The following is a 21,417-nucleotide window of genomic DNA, read 5'->3' as shown; positions in this document are numbered from 1 at the left end:
AGACGTTAAAACAGGGCCCCATCTGCCCCCTCAGGTGGACGTAAAAGATCCCAAAGCATTATTTCGAAAGAGAGATGGGGAGTTCTCCCCGGCTTCCTGGCCAACATTTATCCCTCAATCAGCACCTTAAAAATAAAGAGATAATCTGTTCATTTATTTCTTCGCTGTTTGTGGAACCTTGTTGCGCAAATTGGCTGCTGCTTTTCCTACATTACAAAGTACTTCATTGCCTGTATGGCGATTTGGGGCATCCTGTATAAATGCAAATTTGTTCTTCTTTAATAAATTTCATGAACAATTTACAATTCCCCTCTCAAAACTAGTATTCCATATTGCTACACTACTGCTTCTTCCCAGAGGCCTACTTGTGTCACAACAGCCAAGACTCACTTTTCCTCCTCGTCTGTAGCTGGATTTCTTTCCCTGCCATTCGTTAATTATTTCTTTGCCTTATTAATTACAAAAAAAATCCCTTTCTATTTTGTTCCTTCCCTCTTTTCATTCCTATGCTGTGATTTTGCTCCTCCCTATCCATTTTCCTTTTTTTTTGTACCACCATTCAAATTTGGCACAGTCATGGATGTGCAATTACGCCCAACTTTCGCCACCACCTGCTCGTGTGCCTGCAATGACTCCTGTCCTTTCCATCCCATGAGCAGCGTCACAGGAGATTGATTAGCCTTATTCATGTAAACGTACTTGTGCCTTTTGAAGTGGTTTCCACTTGGGAGATGAAATTTGGTAGCCACTCTACCACCTGGAGAACATAACGTAAGGGGAAAATATCAACACAAAAAAATTAAGCTTGTGTCGCTTGTTGAATGTCTTTGATATCTTGTGATTCCCTCAGGATATCCTCTCTACTCCCTAACTCGTACCAAGTCCTGTTCACCCATCACCCCTGTGCTCGCTGACCTACATTGGCTCCCGGTTTGGCAATGCCTCGGTATTAAAATTCTCATCCTAGTTTTCAAATCCCTCCCTATCTCTGTAACCTCCTGCAGCCCTACAACCTTCCGAGATCTCTACGCGTCTCCAATTCTTGCCTCTTGCGCATCCCTGATTTTAACCGCTCCACCATTGGCGGAAGTACCTTCAGCTGCTTCGGCCCTAAGCTCTGGAATTCCCTTCCTAAACCTCTCTGCCTCTCTACATCTCTCCCTTCTTTTAAGACGCTCCATAAAACCTACCTCTTTGACCAAGCTTTTGATGACCTGTCCTAATATCTCTTTATGTGGCTCTGTCAAATTTTGTTTGAGAATGCTCCTTTGAAGCACCTTGGGGTGTTTTACTTTGTCAAAGGTGTGATGTAAATGCAAGTTATTGTATTGACATTTTAATTTTGATGCCAGGAAGAATGTGGGTAGTGTTTTTGTAGCATGTTGAAGCATTTGCAAAAATCTGTACTAATAACATTTTTTTCACCACCCGCGATTCCTGTATTCTTCAAGTCTAAACGTAGCAACAGTTTTTTTTTACTTCAACAAATGTTTTTGCATCGTATGACACAACTGTGTTTGAAAGTAAACTGCAGTGTAGGGCATGTGCAAGTAAACTGATCTTGTAAGAGGTACAAAATAATCTTCAATTTGTAACAATTGAAAAGCTGGCTTCACTGGAATAATCTAATTTGTAGATGGAGAAGGAGGAGCAGGATAGCCCATTATCAAGAGCTTAAGAAGAGCTGGACGGATATCATAGAATCTTACAGCACAGAAGGACGCCATTCAGCCCATCGTGCCTGTGCCGGCTGTTTGAAAGAGCTGTTCAATTCAGTCCCACACCCCAGCTTTTTCCCCACAACCTTGCAAATGAGTCCCCTTCAAGTACGTGTCGAATTGTCTTTTGAAAGTTCCTATGGAATCTGCTTCCACCTCTCTTTCAGGTACTACGTTCCACATATTAACAAGAAAAAATTTCTCCTCATTTCCCTTGGAGTTCTTTTGCCAATTATTTTAAATCTATGACCTCTGGTTACCGACACACTTGCCAGAGGAAACAGTTTCTCCCTACCTGGTCTATCGGAATCCCTCATAATTTTGAATACCTCTATTAGGTCTCCCCTTAACCTTCTTTGCTCTAAGGAGAACAATCCCAGCTTCTCCAATCGCTCCACATAACTGATGTCTCTCATCCCTAGTATCATCCTGGTAAACCTCCTCTGTACCCTCACCAAGGCCTTGACATCCTTCCTAAAGTGTGGTGCCCAGAATTGTACACAATACTCCTGCTGAGGCCTAACCAGTGATCTGTAAAGGTTTAGCGTGGCTTCCTTGTTTTTGTATTCAATGCCCCTATTTACAAAGTCAAGTATCCCATATGCTGTCTTAACCCCCTTATCAACTTGCCCTGTCACCTTCAAAGATTTGTGAATATGCACCCCCAGGACCCTCCGCTCTTGCACCCTACTCAAAATAGTACCATTTAGATTATACTGCTTCTCCATGCTGCTCCTTCCAAAGTGCATCACTTCACATTTATCTGCATTAAATGGCATCCGCCATGTGTCAGCCCATTTCACCAGTCTGTGTATGTCCTCCTGAAGTCTGCTGCTATCCTCCTCACTATTTACTATGTTGCCAAGTTTTGTATCCTCCGCCAACTTCGAAATGGTACTCCCTATATCCAGGTCCCATGTCATTTATATATAACAAGAAAAGCAATGGTCCTATTACTGACCACTGGGGGACCCCACTGCATACTTCTCTCCAGTCAGAAAAACACCTGTTCACCACTACTCTTGCCTTCTATCCCTTAACCAATTACGTACCCAAGTTACCACCATCCCTTTAGTCACGTGTTTCTGTTTTCCGAATAAGTCTGTTCAGTGGTACTTTATCAAATGCCTTTTGAAACTCCATATATACAACATCAACTGCACTACTTTCATCAACCCTCTTTGTTACTTCATCGAAGAACTCTAATCAGATTAATCAGACATGATTTGCCTTTAACAAATCCGTGCTGACTGACCCTTATTAACCCATGCTTCTCCAAGTGAGAATTAATTTTGTCCATGACCGTGGTCTCGAATTGTTTTCCCACCAGTGACGTTAAACTGACTGGCCTGTAGTTACCAGGTTTATCCCTCTCCCCCTTTTTGAATCTGGGTGTAATATTTGCAGTCCTCTAGTCCTCTGACACTATTCCCGTATTCAAGGAGAATTGAAAGATTGTGGTCAGAGCTTCTGCTATCTCTACCCTTGCTTCCCTCAGCAATCTAGGATGCATCCCATCTGGACCGGGTGACTTGGTAACTTTAATTTTAACTTGGAACAGTGAAGGTTGAGAAGAGATTTGATAGAGGCATTCAAAATCATGAAGGGTCTAGACAGACTAGATAGAGAGAAACTGTTCCCATTGGCTGAAGGGTCAAGAACCAGAGGACATAGATTTAAGGTGATTGGCAAAAGAACCAAAGATGACATGAGAAAAAACTTTTTCACACAGCGAGTGGTTAAGATCTGGAATGCACTGCCAGAGGGAATGGTGGAGGCAGATTCAATCATGGCCCTCAAAAGGGAACTGGATAAGTACTTGAAAGGAAAAAAATTTGCACAACTACGGGGATAGGATGTGGGAGTGGGACTAGCTGGATTGCTCTTGCGTAGAGCCGGCATGGACTCGATGGGCTGAATGGCCTCCTTCTGTGCTGTAACCTTTCTGTGATTGGAGTGATGCCAACCTATTTAGCACTTCCTTGCTTTTTTTTTATCCTATCCAATATCTCTACTCCCCCCTCCTCTACTGCGACATTAACTTCATCCCCTTCTTTTGTGAAGAGAAAGTGGAAAGTACTCCTTGAGTACCTCAGTCATGCCCTTTGCCTCCACAAAAAGATTTTTTTTTGGTCCCTAATCGGCCCCACCATTCCTTTAACTATCCTTTTACTTTATACATGTTTATAGAAGATTTTTGGGTTCCCAAACATTTGTCATAAACCTTTTTCTGTTTTATTTTAACCTCTATTTCCTGTGTCATCCAGGGAGCCCCATCTTTCCTCCTTATGGGACTATGCTTGGTTTGTACCCGAAGTATCTCCACCTTGAAGGCCTGCCTTTGCTTATTCACTCTTTCCTTGCCCAATCTTTGTTTCCAGGTCCACCTGTGCTAAATCCCTTCTCAAATCACTGAAATTGGCTCTCTTCCAGTTGGGTATTTTCACCATTGATTTTTCTTTGTCCCCTTCTGTAACTACTTTAAACCTAATTATATTATGATCACTATTACCCAGATGTCTGACTGTAAAAGAGTTTCTTTTGAAAGCTTTCCAAATGGCTATTTTCCTTGATCAAGAAACTAAGTTTAGGATAGTTGAGAGCGATGTAAGTTATATGTCATGTAGGCTTGACTGCATAGATTCTAATTGTTCCATGCTTTATTGACTTAAAATTTGAAGGAAAATTCAACTTATGGCTTTAAGAAGCAGAGATATGCTGCATTTTTAATTTCATTCTTAATTTGTAGTATTTTGCACTGCTGTTACATTGTTAACTAATGTAAAAATGTCTGCAATTTCATTACATTCGTTTCTTGGTACATTACCGTGCTCATTAAGGTGAAGAGTGCTGGAGAATGGAGCATTTTACCCAACATTATTATTGCAATATCTTGGGTCAGTACAATATGACTAGATGCAGGGTGACACTGCTTCCTAGTCTATCTCAACAACGTGCCTTAACCCGAACCGCCGAAGATCACCCACTACTGTACTAGGGTGATTTTTACTCCACGCCCCAGCTCTGTGTCACATGCCAACCATCTTTTGAATGAGCTTGCTAATGTCATGCCAATGTGTGGAAAGTTTTGTACTGTGGCACTGTGTCTTCTAGGAATTATGAAAAGACTGACCAACTCATTTCAATCAGGTCTTTTCGAATAAGGAGGTCCCAACATAGATCCCTCGGGCACAATGCTTATTCTGTCTTGTCAATCTGGGTAACATTAATTAACTTCTAATCCCTGCTTTCTATCTTAGGAAGTTCAGAACCAATTCAAAGGTCTACGGTAGACCCTGTTTTCCAATACCAGAAGCAGGCAGGTCTGCAATATTCCAGAGCACTGTTGATGATCAACCAGCCAGCTTGATTCACAAATTGAATCTGGAGAATCGACCTGTCTCTGGGTTCTAGGATTCTTCCCACTTGGCTCTAGATAGTTCCACAAGTTAACCTACTAGAGTGATTTGAGCTGGGCGAGCAACGGGAAGCTTATCCATACCCTGTACTAGTAAATTGTGCGGTTTTAGCCAGTTAAACTCCAGCACTATCTATGCGCACACTTCAGTTCCCTAAACCTTGGATCTGCCAATCTGCGGGTAACCTCTTTGGACTTGGGTAGGTTGAGTTTATCTCTGTGGGGAGATAGTGTACGCTGTGTATCGGACAAATAGAAAATCTACATGTGTAGACTTCTCAGCAGCTTGGCTCGGATGCATAAACAAGGTGATCCATTTCCATATGCATCAGACATGTGACCAAACAAAAAGCATTCCTAGTGGCGAGCCTTGCCTCACCAGGAGTGCAGATTGGGGTTTGGGTATGCTGCGCATGATTCTCTGACCAATTAAATTAATAGTCAGAAAATTGTGCGCAGTAACATCCAAATTTCTGGTATATGCATCCCATCAGGAGCACAAAGTCAGAAAATTACACCATGTATATAATTAATTTTCATGCTTTGTTTGGTCTTAATTCTTCTCCACGTAACAAACTACATTTCTATACTCCCCCTGGCTTATGATCCGGATATGTAATAAATATATCCTGACTATCTTATACTGTTCTCTTCTTGGGGGGGAAATGCACTTTTTTATTTGTGTGTATATATATTTTATTTCCTTACACCCTCCCCGCACCCCCCCCACTTAATTCATTGATAGACTCATTGAAAGAATGTGAAAAATCCTACCAAAGCATAAATTATCCAGCTATGCTATAATACTCATTGTAATCACTGCATATTTTTGTGAAAAGTTATTATCTGAAAGGTTGCACTACTAATTAGAAAACTAGCTTCTCGAATATGACAATCTTATAATTTTGCAGCCTATTTCCTGTAAGGATACTATGAACAAAGAAAGAATCCACTTCATAATAAGAGTTGAAAGTGTACTCAAAGGGAGTTGAGTTGTTGACAGGTGAGGCATTAGGTTAGAATATTGTCCTTTCAACCCTAGGGTTTGGGTTTTGAACCCACCAGACTAATGGTTTGCGAGTCTCTTCGTTCTGGTGACTGTAAAGGTATCAAATGAAATGCTGTATAAGTTTGGGCATACAGCGCAATAGCAAAAGATGCCTGTAATTCAAAATTAACCGGCAATCTTAGAAGCCACAAGGATGGCTAGTGTGGGAAAATTGCCTGCCCTCTCCTAACTTAAGAGTAATCTATTCAACAAGAATTCCAGTTGCCAATACAACAATCCTCTGTTAAATGCAAACAGTCAATAAAAATTCAATTTGTTTCTGGAATAGATAAATTCTTTGAAGTTTGTAATATTCAGATAACCTATTTTTTTGGCATGACATTTTAATTTAGCTTTATTTTTCATGCAGGTGAATCTGTTCCCTGATATAGAAGAACAGTTTGTGGAAGAGCTGATTACGACAAATGAAATCTGGGATTTAAACGTGTAAGTATATCGTGTGATTTGATGGGGATTATTAGAAAATAAGATGATATAGCTTTGTGATTAATGAGATAATGGGACACTGAAAGTAGTCTATTTATGAGCAGTAGTCTATTTCATGAGCAGTTTGTTTTGCTGAGAATGATGTTTTTCTTCAGTGGTCGATACATTAGCACCTCTGCAGAGTGTTTCCCAAACACTACCTGGGGACCATATTTGATGAGTTTGAGTTCTTAGCTTTCCAAAAATATAATTTTCCTCACCTTTTTGAAATCGTTGCCTTTCGGTCACTCATGCACCTCTACCTGAAGCTTTGGCCAACACTAGTCAGTCGAAAATGCATGAGAGCATGGTGGGGTGACTTTCCATCTCATTTTCTCTCTCTCTTCTGTGAAGGAATATCCAGCTTCTCCTCAATAGCTCACCTTGCCTGCCCGCAAACATGGCTCAGATCAACAATGTGCATCATAAAGAATCACATCTGTAAAACTATAATCTGCTACCACAAAGAAATACTTTAACAATAATAATGTTGCTTGTCCAAAACTTAATTGTGAGGGAGGAAAGAAAATTCTGCACCTACCCATAATCTTGGACGTTAAATATCAGCCGTGAGACACACTTGTCCCTTTTCCAAAATTCTATTTTTTTTCTCTTTTTCCCGTTGAAGCACTATTTTGTGAGCAAATTTAAGTGCTATTAAGGGGGTGAATTTTTGCCATTTTTCCAGGGTTTCACCCCCTATATTTTCATAAAGTGTTGCTCCCAGTAGCAACTTCTGGTTTTACACATGTGATTCCCTACAATGTATTGTTGATCTTAACCATCCAATCAGTGGAGACGAGGTAAGGCATCAAACAGAAACTGGGTGCTTCTTCACAGGGGATGAATGATATGAGATGGAAAGTCGCCTTATGAACTGGCTATAGACTGTTATTGACCAAAGCTCGGTTGGGGATACATAGGAGATCAAAGGAGAATTTTTTTTTTAAATGAGGAAAAGGCGTCTTGGAAGGTACCAAACACTAAGTATGCTTATAGTCTTCACTGAAATTTGTTCATAGGTTTTCATGGATGACATTTTCCTCCCCTCCCCTCGCTTCTCCTTATACATTGACTAAGCAAAGAGCATTGATTAAATAACAGAGTGGTTTTGCCCTTCCATTTGGCATAGGTAGGAAGCTACTTCATACATAAAATTGTGTACCAACACTTCTTCCGCCCTTGTTTTCAGCTTGTGCAACCACCTCCTGGAAAATCCTGATTTTCCGAAGAAAAGTTTAATTTTCACACGCAACAGCAGTTTGCTTGAAAGTAATGAAGAGGTAACGTGGCTTATTCTTGCTATTTACATGGAATATCCTTTTACTCCAGATGCTAGAGAGAAGCTGGTTTTGGCTATTGTGCTGTGCAACAGGTTTGTCTTCTGTCACAGGGAATAGAGGGGCATGACACTGAGCCTAGCTTTGACTGTTCGGGCAATGAGAAGGAATAGGGGGAGAGAATCTATCAGGTTAGGGAAAGCTTTTGAGGTTTAGAATTACATATGATAATACATAGTTTATTTGGTTATTGTTCTTTATTCTATTTTTATTATTAATAATGGGTTTTAAGTTGATAGGAAGAAACTGAGTACAAAGTTAGAAACATCATTAACATGCTATTTGTGTCTGTACTCCTAAGTATAAGATAATGTCCTATGAATAATGTGCATGTACCTATGTGTATGTTTTCTGTTAAGCAGAAACCCAAGATGGATTTTTTTGACTTTTCAAAGCTTGCTCCTGTGAACCAGCAGTGTTTTATTCAGGCTTCTGACCTCCTCATGGCAGATTTCAAAATGTTAAACAGCCAAGACATCAAATGGGCTTTGCACGAGCTCAAGGGACACTATGCAATCACCCGCAAGGTTTGTACTGCCAAATGCTTTTTCCTTAGCTACTTAGTTTTTTGCCTCCTTTTCAGTTTTATTTATTTATTTATCCATTGATTACTTATAATTGTATCGAACAAATACAAGATCTGCTCCAGTACTGACGTTTAGATACCACTACTACAAATATACTGATTGATTACACTGCTGTGGTCTGCAATTTATCTGCTCAGAAATGAATGTGCGAAGTAGGTGAAGCTTGGTAGTATGGATGAAGTGGCATCTTTCACAGTATCATAGTAGGTACAACACAGGAGGAGGCCATTCAGCCCATTGTGCCTGTGCCGGCTCTTTGAAAGAGCTATCCATTTAGTCCCATTCCCCTGCTCTTTCCCCATGGCCCTGTAAAGTTTTTCCCTTCAAGTATTTATCCAATTCCCAATTGAATTTACTTCCAACAAGCTTTCAGGCAGTGCATTTCAGATCATTACAACTTGCTGTGTTTAAAAAAAAATGTTTCCTCATGGTGCCTCTGGCTCTTGTGCTGATCACAGTAAATATGTGTCCACTGGTTACTGACCCTTCTGCCACTGGAAAGAGTTTTTCCTTATTTATTCTGTCAAAACCGTTCATGTTTTTTGAGCACCTCTATCAAATCTCCCCTTAACCTCCTCTGCTCCAAGGAGAACAACCCAAGCTTCTCCATTCTCTCCACATAACTGAAGTTCTACATCCCTGGCACCATTCCAGTAAATCTCTTCTGCACCCTCGCCAAGGTCTTGATATGCTTCCTAAAGTGTGGTGCCCAGAATTGAACACAGTACTCCAGCTGAGGCCTAACCAGTATTTTATAGAGGTTTAGCATAACTTCCTTGCTTTTGTACTCTATGCCCGTATTATTAAAGCCCAGGATCCCATATGCTTCTTTAACAGCCTTCTCTACTTGTCCTGCCACCTTCAAAGATTTCTACTAATGCATTCTAAAGATCACAATCAGAAATGACGGCTTGAAATACTATAGATTGGAGGTTTGGGATAGCAACTTGCTGAAGTTGATTTTACCTGCCAAATGGATTTATTTAATGCACGAGTAAAATGAACTGTAAGAAATTGATTTTACTCTTCACATTTTATTTTAAAAATATTTGTCAAGCATAATCCAGTCTTATATAAGTCATTCATGCATATGGCCTGTGTGTGCACACAATATGCTGTGTGAAAATGGAGTTGACTACCTTTCCTGTCCTTTGTTAGTGAAGTATTTGGGTGTTGTCTGGTATCATCCAGGACAGATCAAATTATGGCAGACTGAAGACTAAGAATAATTCATTTTGATACAGGCTACTGCGAAGAATGACTGGTTAGCTTAAAAAAACTAGGCTTCTGTCATGGCAGTATGTTCATCCAGTTAGTAAGTGAGCCATGCAGACCTGGAAGCTTCCAGAAAGCAACTCTCTAGTCTGTGCTGAGTTAGCTGATCTCAGCCGGGGCAGCAGAAGAGGTGCGACAATCGGTCTCAGTGCCATGGGTTAGATTGGGGGAAATATCTGCCCTGTTTGCTGCTTTGATTACTATCCAGAGATCTGTGCTGGAAGGGCATCTGCATGGATGTCAGATGATCGGGTGAAGTTTTTTTTTATTCGTTCATGGGATGTGGGCGAGGCTGGCTTTTCGTGCCCATCCCTAATTGCCCTTGAGAAGGTGGTGGTGAGCCGCCTTCTTGAACCGCTGCAGTCCGTGTGGTGAAGGTTCTCCCACAGTGCTGTTAGGAAGGGAGCTCCAGGATTTTGACCCAGCGACAATGAAGGAACGGCGATATATTTCCAAGTCGGGATGGTGTGTGACTTGGAGGGGAACGTGCAGGTGGTGGTGTTCCCATGTACCTGCTGCTCTTGTGCTTCTAGGTGGTAGAGGTCGCGGGTTTGGGAGGTGCTGTCGAAGAAGCCTTGGCGAGTTGCTGCAGAGCATCCTGTGGATGGTGCACACTGCAGCCACAGTGCACCGGTGGTGAAGGGAGTGAATGTTTCGGGTGGTGGATGGGGTGCCAAACAAGCGGGCTGCTTTGTCCTGGATGGTGTTGAGCTTCTTGAGTGTTGGAGCTGCACTCATCCAGGCAAGTGGAGAGTATTCCATCACACTCCTGACTTGTGCCTTGTAGATGGTGGAAAGGCTTTGGGGAGTCAGGAGGTGAGTCACTCGCTGCAGAATATCCAGCCTCTGATCTGCTCTTGTAGCCACAGTATTTATATGGCTGGTCCAGTTAAGTTTGTGGTCAATGGTGACCCCCAGGATGTTGATGGTGGGGGATTCAGCGATGGTAATGCCGTTGAATGTCAAGGTGAGGTGGTTCGACTCTCTCTTGTTGGAGATGGTCATTGCCTGGCACTTGTCTGACACGAATGTTACTTGCCACTTATGAGCCCAAGCCTGGATGTTGTCCAGGTCTTGCTGCATGCGGACTCGGACTGCCTCATTATCTGAGGGATTGCGAATGGAACTGAACACTGTGCAGTCATCAGCGAACATCCCCATTTCTGACCTTATGATGGAGGGAAGGTCATTGATGATGCAGCTGAAGATGGTTGGGCCGAGGACACTGCCTTGAGGAACTCCTGCAGCAATGTTCTGGGGCTGAGATGATTGGCCACCAACAACCACTACCATCTTCCTTTGTGCTAGGTATGACTCCAGCCACTGGAGAGTTTTCCCCCTGATTCCCATTGACTTCAATTTTACTCAGGCTCCATGGTGCCACACTCGGTCAAATGCTGCCTTGATATCAAGGGCAGTCACTCTCACCTCACCTCTGGAATTCAGCTGTTTTGTCCATGTTTGGACCAAGGCTGTAACTGAGGTCTGGAGCCGAGTGCTGATGATTGAGAGTTGACTGATGGGGTGGTAATTGGCCGGATTGGATTTGTCCTGCTTTTTGTGGACAGGACATACCTGGGCAATTTTCGACATTGTTGGGTAGATGCCAGTGTTGTAGCTGTACTGGAACAGCTTGGTTAGAGACACGGCTAGTTCTGGAGCACTACAGCCGGGATGTTGTCGGGGCCCATAGCCTTTGCTCTATCCAATGCACTCGGCTGTTTCTTGATATCGCGTGGAGTGAATCGAATTGGCTGAAGACTGGCTTCTGTGATGGTCGGGATATCGGGAGGCAGCCGAGATGGATCATCCACTCGGCACTTCTGGCTGAAGATGGTTGCAAACGCTTCAGCCTTGTCTTTTGCACTCACGTGCTGGACTCCGCCATTATTGAGGATGGGGATGTTTGCAGAGCCACCTCCTCCCTTTAATTGTTTAATTGTCCACCACCATTCATGACTGGATGTGGCAGGACTGCAGAGCTTTGATCTGATCCGTTGGTTGTGGAATTGCTTAGCTCTGTCTATAGCATGTTGCTTCTGCTGTTTAGCATGCATGTAGTCCTGAGTTGTAGCTTCACCAGGTTGGCACCTCATTTTTAGGTACGCCTGGTGCTGCTCCTGCACTCATTGAACCAGGGTTGATCCCCTGGCTTGTTGGTAATGGTAGAGTGAGGAATATGCCGGGCCATGAGGTTACAGATTATGCTGGAATACAATTCTGCTGCTGCTGGCCCACAGTGCCTCGTGGATGCCTAGTTTTGAGCTGCTCGATCTGTTCTGAATCTATCCCATTTAGCACGGTGGTAGTGCCACACAACATGTTGGATGGTTTCCTCAGTGCGAAGACAGGACTTCATCTCCACGAGGACTGCGGTGGTCACTCCTACCAATACTGTCATGGACAGATGCATCTGCGACAGGTAGATTGGTGAGGACGAGGTCAAGTAAGTTTTTCCCTCATGTTGGTTCGCTCACCACCTGCCGCAGGCCCAGTCTGGCAGCTATGTCCTTCAGGACTCTGCCAGCTCGGTCAGTAGTAGTGCTACCGAGCCACTCTTGGTGATGGGCATTGAAGTCCCCCACCCAGAGTACATTCTGTGCCCTTGCTACCTTCGGTGCTTCCTCCAAGTGGTGTTCAACATGGAGGAGGACTGATTCATCAGCTGAGGGAGGGCGGTCGGTGGTAATCAGCAGGATGTTTCCTTGCCCATGTTTGACCTGATGCCATGAAATTTCAAGGGGTCCGGAGTCGATGTTGAGGACTCCCAGGGCCACTCCCTCCTGTCTGTATATCACTGTACCGCCACCTCTGGTGGGTCTGTCCTGCCGATGGGACAGGACATAGCCAGGGATGGTGATGGAAGAGTCTGGGACGTTGGCTGAAAGGTATGATTCTGTGAGTATGGCTATGTCAGGCTGTTGCTTGACTAGTCTGTGGGACAGTTCTCCCAATTTTGGCACAAGTCCCCAGATGTTAGGTCGACAGGGCTTGGTTTGCCTTTGTCATGTCCGGTGCCAAGTTGTCTGATGCCAGGTGGTCCATCCGGTTTTATTCTTGTTGTGACTTTTTTAGCGAGATTTTACAACTGAGTGGCTTGCTCGGCCATTTCAGAGGGTAATTAAGAATCAACCACATTGCTGTGGGTCTGGAGTCACATATCGGCCAGACTGGGTAAGGACGCCAGGTTTCCTTCCCTAAAGGGCATTAGCGAACTAGATGGGTTTTTACGATGATCCGGTAGTTTCATGGCCACCATTACTGATACTAGTATTTTAATTCCAGATTTTTTTATTTAATTAATTGAATTTAAATTCCCCAGCTGCCATGGTGGGATTTGAACTCATGATTCTGGATCATTAGTCCAGGCCTCTGGATTACTAGTCCAGTAACATAACCATTATGCTACCGTACCCCTGTGTTGTAATGGAGGATATCTGGTACCTGTGGAATTGTAACCCTGTAAGGTGTTAACACTTTCAGGAGATGAGGGCAAACAACAAAATTAGCGAGCAAGATAGACAATAAAATTTGGTATTGCTGCATCAACCTGTTGCAGTACTCCATTCTTGTTGTTAGATGTTGCTTGTGTGCTTGAATCACTCAATAGTAACATCTAATGGCTGAAGTTAAGACTGAACTGTGAGTGAATACAAGTGGGTGTAAGTAATGTTGGAGTCAAAATTGTCTCCTTACTTTTGCTAACCTTTCTAAATGGTGGGAGTGGTATGTTTGCACCCTAAGCTCCATGTAGCTGGGAAGGTGTATAACATATTGACAATATGTTCTTAGTTCTTAGTTGAGCATCCTTCTGTTCGTTGATTTATACAAGTAACACTCTTCACACATACACAAAATAGCGAGAGGAGCTCAGCAGAACAAAATGGCTGTCATGCTGCTGCCCTCCAGTCTCCCATATTGCATTAATCTCTGTGAACTTAAACTTGCTTTTGTGATTTTTAAAATATTTTTACACGTGTTTGAATATGCATGAAAACTAATTGTCATTGGTCCGGAACAGGATTTTTTTTTTCTGAATGGGGACCTGTCATTCATTAGTTTTAAATACATGCTGCTATTTGTGATTTAAGTAATTAAGTGATTTAAAATTTCCAAGTCATTGAGGTAGACTCACCAACAGCCATAGCAGGGTAAAAACCAGTTCTCTGACTAATTCCATCCAGTTATAAAAGGAAATTGCTCTTAATGACCAGACAAAGTTAGCAGTAGCATAAGGATCTTTTTGCTTTTTGTTTGTGATTTATTTATTAACTCTTTAGTTTTCGAATGAGAAATCTGAAGACCAGCTGATTTTGCTCTGTGATCAGTGTACAGTGGCTGTTGGTTTAGCTTTGTTCCTGCTGATTGTTTTGTAGGCCTTATCAGATGCTATTAAGCAGTGGCAGGAAAACTCACCACAATCCAGTCAGAAAAAGAGCAGACGGAAAGAAATGAACTCATCTAATTCAATTAGTTTCAAATTTGAACAAGGTAAGGAATGAAAGCTGCTACTGTATGGAGTACCAATGCTGTAAGTCCTGACAGTTTGGATTAATGTAGCTTGAAATAGTAAAATCTAATTTGGCCATAATTTTTAAGTGCTCGTTGTCATATTTAAGTGAATGGGGTAGGCCCCAATTCTATTTGTAAGTCATTTCAGTAATTCAGAAGAAGAACCCCAACTCTCATTTAATTGACACAAGCATGCAGAGTACTGGGGGTGGACATTAATGTACTCCATGTATTACACAGAACACTTGGAATGTCTTGTATGTTTATTATAATAAAGCATTAACATCCCCTAGTACTGTTTGTACATTTGTAAAAATTGTAACATTCATAGATGGCCTGTCACTGAGATTGTTCCGAATGGAACTTTGGCAGTCACATTGAAGAACAACATGAGTAATCCCAAACTATTTACATCTTTGCTCTTCCTTGTGGGGGCTGTCATAATGATTCTTGTGTTGCAAAGTGAAGGTAACACTTTCTCTGAATAGTCTGGGAAAACTGTCTGTTAAGATATGGGAGTGTGTCCTTTTATTGTGCTTGGCAACTCATGTGCAACTGTGTATTCAGTATTAATCCCACTCATTGGGAACAGATAAATTCTTCCAAGAACACAATTATAATGGAGGCCAGATAGTGTTACCACAATGTCTCGATAACTCTACTGAAGTTTTTAAAGTATTTTAATACAGTCTTAAACATTAATTTTGTATGCCTCATTCACTGGAAGTTATTTAAATGTGCAGTGTTAGCTGTCTGCTAAAAATAAAAGAATTTTAAAAACCAAAAACGATTTATGTACAGGATTTTCCAACTATACATATATAATCATTTTTGCACTAAAAGGATTAGAAGTTGGAAGCCTCTCATTCTAGCTAGACAATCTACTTTCTCAGGTGCCTTTAAAATAGAGAGACAGATGCGCTTTCTAGAAAACAAAAGACGACACTGGAGATCGTATGACCAGGACGGCCTTCATCCACTCGTGCGACAAGAACTGGAATTCTTCCATCAGAAGATGAAAGAGATGGAAGAGGTAAAGGAAATGTTCAGAAGGAGAGTACAAACTGGGGGGGCTCCACTGAACTGAAAGTCCCTGATTGCTGTTTTGAAAGTTCATCTCAAGTGATCTAGTATAAATATTTTGTGACAGGGCTTTGTTTTCTCCTGTATCTAATGCCCAGACACAAAACCTTGGTCCGCATTGTATTATTTATGGGGAGAGGGCAACCGTCTGATCTTGTCAGATGGAAGAGAGCCTTCACCTGTTTATTTTTTTGTAAAGAAAATCCAATATGAAACGCAAGTGTTTCACACCAGTACAGTTTTGTTTAGGACCATATTTCAGACTCAAACTGCAACATCTTTCATAGTATGATCCACATACAGTTGCATTCTTGTACACTTTTTTACTTGCAGCATGGCGCTGTCCAATACAGACCGCAATGGTGCCAGGTACAATCCCTGATCAGTGCGATGCCAACCGGAGTGTTGGTTGGGGTGGTGCAATTGACCTTGGTAGAACATTCGGTGAGAACAGATGGGCTTGGTTCTGATGCCTTTCATAGTCAATTGATCCTCATCGTTCAATTGATCCTTTTTGGTTCAGTTTTTCCTCATTCTATTTCCCTTTTCACTCTTTCCCCACCCCCTCACCCATTCCATTCTCTTTTTCATGTTTTACTTTTGAATATATGTTTTGGCCTACATTTTAAATATATAAATTTGAGTGGCTTTGCACACGGTGAGTTTGAGGTTGCATGTTGCCTTCGGGGGTGGGGTGGGGTTAGGGGGGACGTCATTGGATATGAAAGTAGAGGAGGTGCACATATCTATTGAAAGATTTGGGAAGGAGCTTATAAGAGATCTTCCCAGAGATGGTGAAGTAAGTATTTTTGAATAGTGTCTGGATAATAAGTATTTTCATAAGTAGAGAAATTAATTTGTTGCCTCACTTCCCACATTTGTATAAATAAAATCTCCCCAAGTAATATAGAGTAGTAGCTATTTACCTTTGCTGTTCATCAGTTTAAGATGTGACTTTTTATAGTGAAGACCAAGAAATATATAAAACTTGAATTTAATATTATATTATTTGCATCTTTTCATCAAAAATATCTGCAACAGTACTTAGTGTATTTAAACAGAACATTTTGGCCAAGCATTTTAAATTCAGGGCTTTGGTTCAGAACCTCCCACCAAACTTGAATAACGTACAGTCCTCCCAGAACTTGCTATCTGTTTATGTGAGCAATTGTTGTATTTTGAGGATAAATATAAATAAAAGAAATGGTATAAGTATTTTGAAAAATTACAATATAAAGTAATTTGGAATGTTTAAAGTTTCATTTGTCACACATGCACCATGAATTTTCTAAGGAGTCAATAATTTTGAAACGGAAGCAAACTGGAGAGAAAACTAAGAAAAAAAACGTAACCTGGAAACGCCTTGATGGCTCAGTGAATTTCAGCAGTGAGGAACTGAGTCATAGAGTACAGAAAGGTCCTAGGTTCAATCCCCTATTGCTGCTGAGTTTGCTGATCTCAGCCAGGGCAGTCGTAGGGGTATTACAACTTGTCTCATTGTCCCAAGTTTAGGGAAGGGAAAATTGGATAGAGTTCCCGTTCCTGATTGCTGTCCAGCGATCCCTGTTACAAGTGCCCATGTGAAGATAAGATTGGCTCTGAAATGCTGCCTTTGTAGTTGACTGCCCAGCTTCAGACATAAATAAGTGGCTGATATACTGGAGGTTACCAAGCACCATACCTCAACAAGGAGTCAGTGCCTCTGGTGGAGGAGAAGGGTAAGGGGGGAGCACAGCAGACAGAGAAAATTGAAAAGTTTGATGGTTTGCAATTAACTGTTGGAGCCATACTTAGAACACTATTTCTGTTGCAGTATGCAGATTTTCAATTTGCTATGCAAATGAATGAAGAACAATATCAGAAGGTAAGCACAAGTTTTACAACACTTCAAGCAAGTATATTAGTTTGTAATCTCCAACTTTAGAGCATCACCAAGCTTCATAAATCATTTATAAATGAACTTATGTGCTTTCAAAAGGGCATGCTGAGAACCATCTGAATGTTCCATTCATGCATTTTAAAGCACTGATGCATCAGATTTTTTAACACATGTGATTTGTTCTGCCTTTTGGATTCCACTTTAAAAGTAGGCATGCTAAGAATCATCCAAGAACATGATTGAATCTTGAAATGCTGTAATTAAGTGCTAACTTGTTGAATTTTTGCCTAAAATAAAAACTGAAAAATGCTGCGAACACACAAGATATTTGAAAAGAGAGATAATAAGTTAATGTTTCAGGTGGTCAGAACTAGAAAGGCAAGTATTTTTTTATATATCGAACTGAATAAATCAGAGAGAGGAGAACAGCAAGACTATGTTCTTCTCTTCTATGCCAGTTCGATAAAGAGGCTCTGCTATCTTCTCCATCCAGTTCTGACACAGAGTCTTGACCCAAAATGTAAATCTGTTTATTCTCTTTTCAGATGCTGATGGACCTGTTGTGTATTTCTAGCATTTTCTGTTCAAAATTTTGCACCTTTTGGATTTTTATCTTCAATTTAAAATGGCATTTATACATTTTGTGCTTTTTCTTATACTTAAACTGCTTTCTGAATGATTTGCACGCTATGTCTAGTCAATTAAGAGACTTGAGTGCCTGGAGTACATTCTTTAAATGATGACATCTGATTCCAGCAGGAGAAAATGGAATCAATAATATACTATGTGCATTTATAAAACACAAGCCTATCTAAAAATTTAAGGTGTTCCAGTTTCTTGCATGGCAGTTTTTTTTTCAAGTGCAAATTTCATTTAACTTTTGTCCTTGGAGGAGAGCTGTAGTTCTGTAGCTGTTCTGTTGTTCTGAGTTGAAGTGCAATATTTTCCTATTGTCATCTGTTGGTTTCCCAAGCATTCATCTCTTTCATAATCCAGTTGTGTCTCCTTCCCCCCCCCCCCCCCCGCCCCTCCCTGCCCACCAGCATCAATAGATAAAGCGTGCCTCTTCAAAAAAATAAGTGCATTGTATTGCACCACTTTTTTTCTACTTCAATCTAGGTCACACTCTTCTCCATTTGAATGTCCAAAGTAAAATTGATTGTAGCATTTCTGTCTGGTCCAGACAAGGCTGCTTGTGGTGGAATCTTAAATGCAGCTTCCAAAACACCCTTGGATTCTATACTCTGAAAGTGATTTAGTAATTGTGCTCATGAAGGCCATGAGATGTAGAGAGGCTGTGTGTGTTTTGTGGTGTGGGGATGATTATTTTAAGACTGGAGTTTAGATATATTGACAGAACTGTGCCTTGAGTGTGATCAACAGCACACCAGAGCGATTAGTGCGGTCAGTGGAAATACTGCAAATCAGAAAAAATGTTGTTTTGTAGAATTTCCATCCCTCATCACCGCAGTCTATTCATAATAATTCAGGGTTGCTTAATTGAAATTACTGGATAATTCAAAATATGCTTACAAAATCCTCCAGCACTTTTTTTCCAGTTGCCCAATTTAAATTACTGGATTACTTGAATTTATTTAACATTTTAAGAAAAAAACTTCAGATTGTCAGGAGTATATTGTATAGCACGTGAATAAAAATAATTTGCAATAAGTTCACTGTTGCTGTTACAGGATGGACAGCTGATTGAATGCGGCTGCTGTTATGGAGAATTTGCCTTTGAGGAGTTGACACAGTGCAGTGATGGTCACCTCTTCTGTAAAGAATGCCTCGTGAAGTATGCACAGGAGGCAGTGTTTGGAGCTGGCAAAGTAAGGACTCAAGCCTGTATAGAATGAAGTGTCCTTTTAAAAACTGGAGGCTTATGCCCCCAAGATTCACACGTGTACCTGGAATAAAAAGGGCTTGATCTGAGTAATCTACTATTTTGTGATTTTACGTAATTCTAGTTATTTCATAGTACCAACTGTACCAGATTTTGAAGTAAACGGCATAACTACAGGTCCAAATGTTTGTTTATTCTGTGCTAAATGATTACTCACCATTGTACTACATATTGTGTCATTGGCTAGTTGAAATATTGTATATTAGAGGAAGGGGAAACCATGGGTTAATTCAAGCTCTTCAGTGGGGGAAATGATCCTATGCCATGGCAATTAACACCTCTGTTTTGGTAATAGAGGAACATGGTTTGGATGAGTATTGGGTGGGCATGGTACATTGTAGAGGGAGAGGGCACAAGGGCAAGTTACTGATTGAGATAATGAACAGATTAAAAATGTTGATGCTTGTATTTGAAAGGCTGGAATATAATGGAAGGGGTGCTAAAGTTCACCTCCCCCCGCCCCCCCCACCCGATGCAGGGGTAGAGAAAGAAAAAGACAGTTAGGTAATACTCCAGATCACTATCCAGCAATCCCAATTTAAAAAGTTTGTCTGTAAAGAATTTGGGTGATCAAAGAGTAAGATTGAATAGCCAGTCAACATTCACTATCTAGACTCAAACATGAACAAAGGCCAGTTGCTTGAGATATCAGAGTGTGGCTCAGTGCCGATGGGAGTGTATCCCAGGATGAAGTTAATACTTTCCGGATGGGAGCAGAGACATTTAACACAAAGAAGTGGTATGGGGGAAACTACAATGAAGATCACCATGAGTGTTTCATTAAATGGAGTGCCAAGACCAAGCTAGGCGAGAATCTGAGATGCAGAATGGGGTGAAGCACATGGGGTGAAATGGTTTAAGACCATTTTTAAGAGAGAAAGGAGAACTGAGAATAGAATGAGAGAGAAATATAAACAAGCTGGGATTTGGGTAACAGTGAGTAGTTTTCTGAGTTGTAATTTTTGTGGCTTTCAAATTTGCACTGGGAATGAAATAATTGAAGATAATTCATTATTACATTTAATCATTTAAGATTTTTTTACAACTCCCTTTTAAAAGTTCTCTGCTTAATTGATGTAGGTGACAAGTAAATACAATTTTTGGTAACCAAAAATGTTTGGTGATCAATATTTAGTAACCCAATAGTGGATCTGACGTGCTTTACAATGGATCATCATGTCTGTTTTTCGTTTTATTTTCAGTCCCAGCTGAGCTGTATGGATAGCTGCTGTACCTGCACGTTCCTCAATGGTGAACTGGAAAAGGTATTGCCAGAGAACATACTATGCAAATACTATGAACGTCAAGCAGAGGAGGCGATTGCTACAGCCTGTGCTGATGAACTTGTACGGTTGGTATCTGACACACGTTTTCTGCACTTTTTAATTAAACAGGCCTGTATCAGTGATGGACCAGCGTCTAGCTCATGAGACACTGTTATGAGTTGCATCCTGAGACTGATAATTACCTATAGTATGCTCAGCAGTTATTAGATCGGTCGTATACCTGTGTGATGTCATGACATTGTTTCATTTTATTGAAAGAATAGCATAATCTGCATGGACTATTTCTTATTAATGATTATTCAGACGAGAAAAGAATGGAAGTCTCAAAACAATAATCGAGGAAGACTTGATAAATTTTATCTAATGATGCTCCTAGGCAGCGCCTTGGGACGTTTTACTACTTTAAAAGCGCTATATAAATGTAAGTTGTTGTTTCTACATATGCAGGACAAAGTTCCACAGAGAACTGTGATCTCGGAGAGAGTTCTAGCAGAAATAATATATGAAGTTTTACCATTTATTATCAGTGTTTTTTGTTTTGGTGCTGAATGTTTAGATGTAATTGCAGCTGCTTTTGTATTTGTGGTATAAACCTAAAGGTCTAGCTTAAGCACCAAAGTGTTTGCCAAAACACCAGCTTAACTCCATGCTCTTCTTTGAATAGTACCACGGGTTGTCATGCTGTTCTGGTTTTGATTTAATTTTAGGGGACCCAAAATCTAGCTCCAGACGTTATCTGAACCCAGAGATTAGAGTGCAGCCTTTTCACTCAAGTAGTTCAAGTTTGGTGGGGAGTATAAGAAAGAAATAACTAACTACATCAGCTGAATAATAAATTATACAAATTATGTTAGTGCATCCATCACAGATGAATGTCCCGTA

At 41.0% G+C, this 21,417-nt stretch overlaps 1 protein-coding gene across 3 annotated transcripts in view; it reads left to right on the top strand.

The window, feature by feature from the left end:
* Window positions 1–21,417, top strand: part of rnf216 (ring finger protein 216) — a 192,235-nt gene that overhangs the window by 41,909 nt on the left and 128,909 nt on the right. For all 3 annotated transcript variants that reach the window (XM_068002882.1, XM_068002879.1, XM_068002880.1), the window contains 8 exons: window positions 6,555–6,631; window positions 7,863–7,953; window positions 8,373–8,537; window positions 14,249–14,363; window positions 15,278–15,417; window positions 17,281–17,331; window positions 19,038–19,175; window positions 20,452–20,600. In XM_068002882.1, the coding sequence (XP_067858983.1) occupies window positions 6,555–6,631; window positions 7,863–7,953; window positions 8,373–8,537; window positions 14,249–14,363; window positions 15,278–15,417; window positions 17,281–17,331; window positions 19,038–19,175; window positions 20,452–20,600 (926 nt within the window). The remainder of the gene's footprint in view (window positions 1–6,554; window positions 6,632–7,862; window positions 7,954–8,372; window positions 8,538–14,248; window positions 14,364–15,277; window positions 15,418–17,280; window positions 17,332–19,037; window positions 19,176–20,451; window positions 20,601–21,417) is intronic.

The sequence above is a fragment of the Heptranchias perlo genome, chromosome 22 (assembly GCF_035084215.1).
Source record: "Heptranchias perlo isolate sHepPer1 chromosome 22, sHepPer1.hap1, whole genome shotgun sequence".
NCBI lineage: Eukaryota > Metazoa > Chordata > Chondrichthyes > Hexanchiformes > Hexanchidae > Heptranchias > Heptranchias perlo.
Note: the sequence above shows the minus strand (reverse complement) of the source record. Positions and strands in the feature narration are given on the sequence as shown.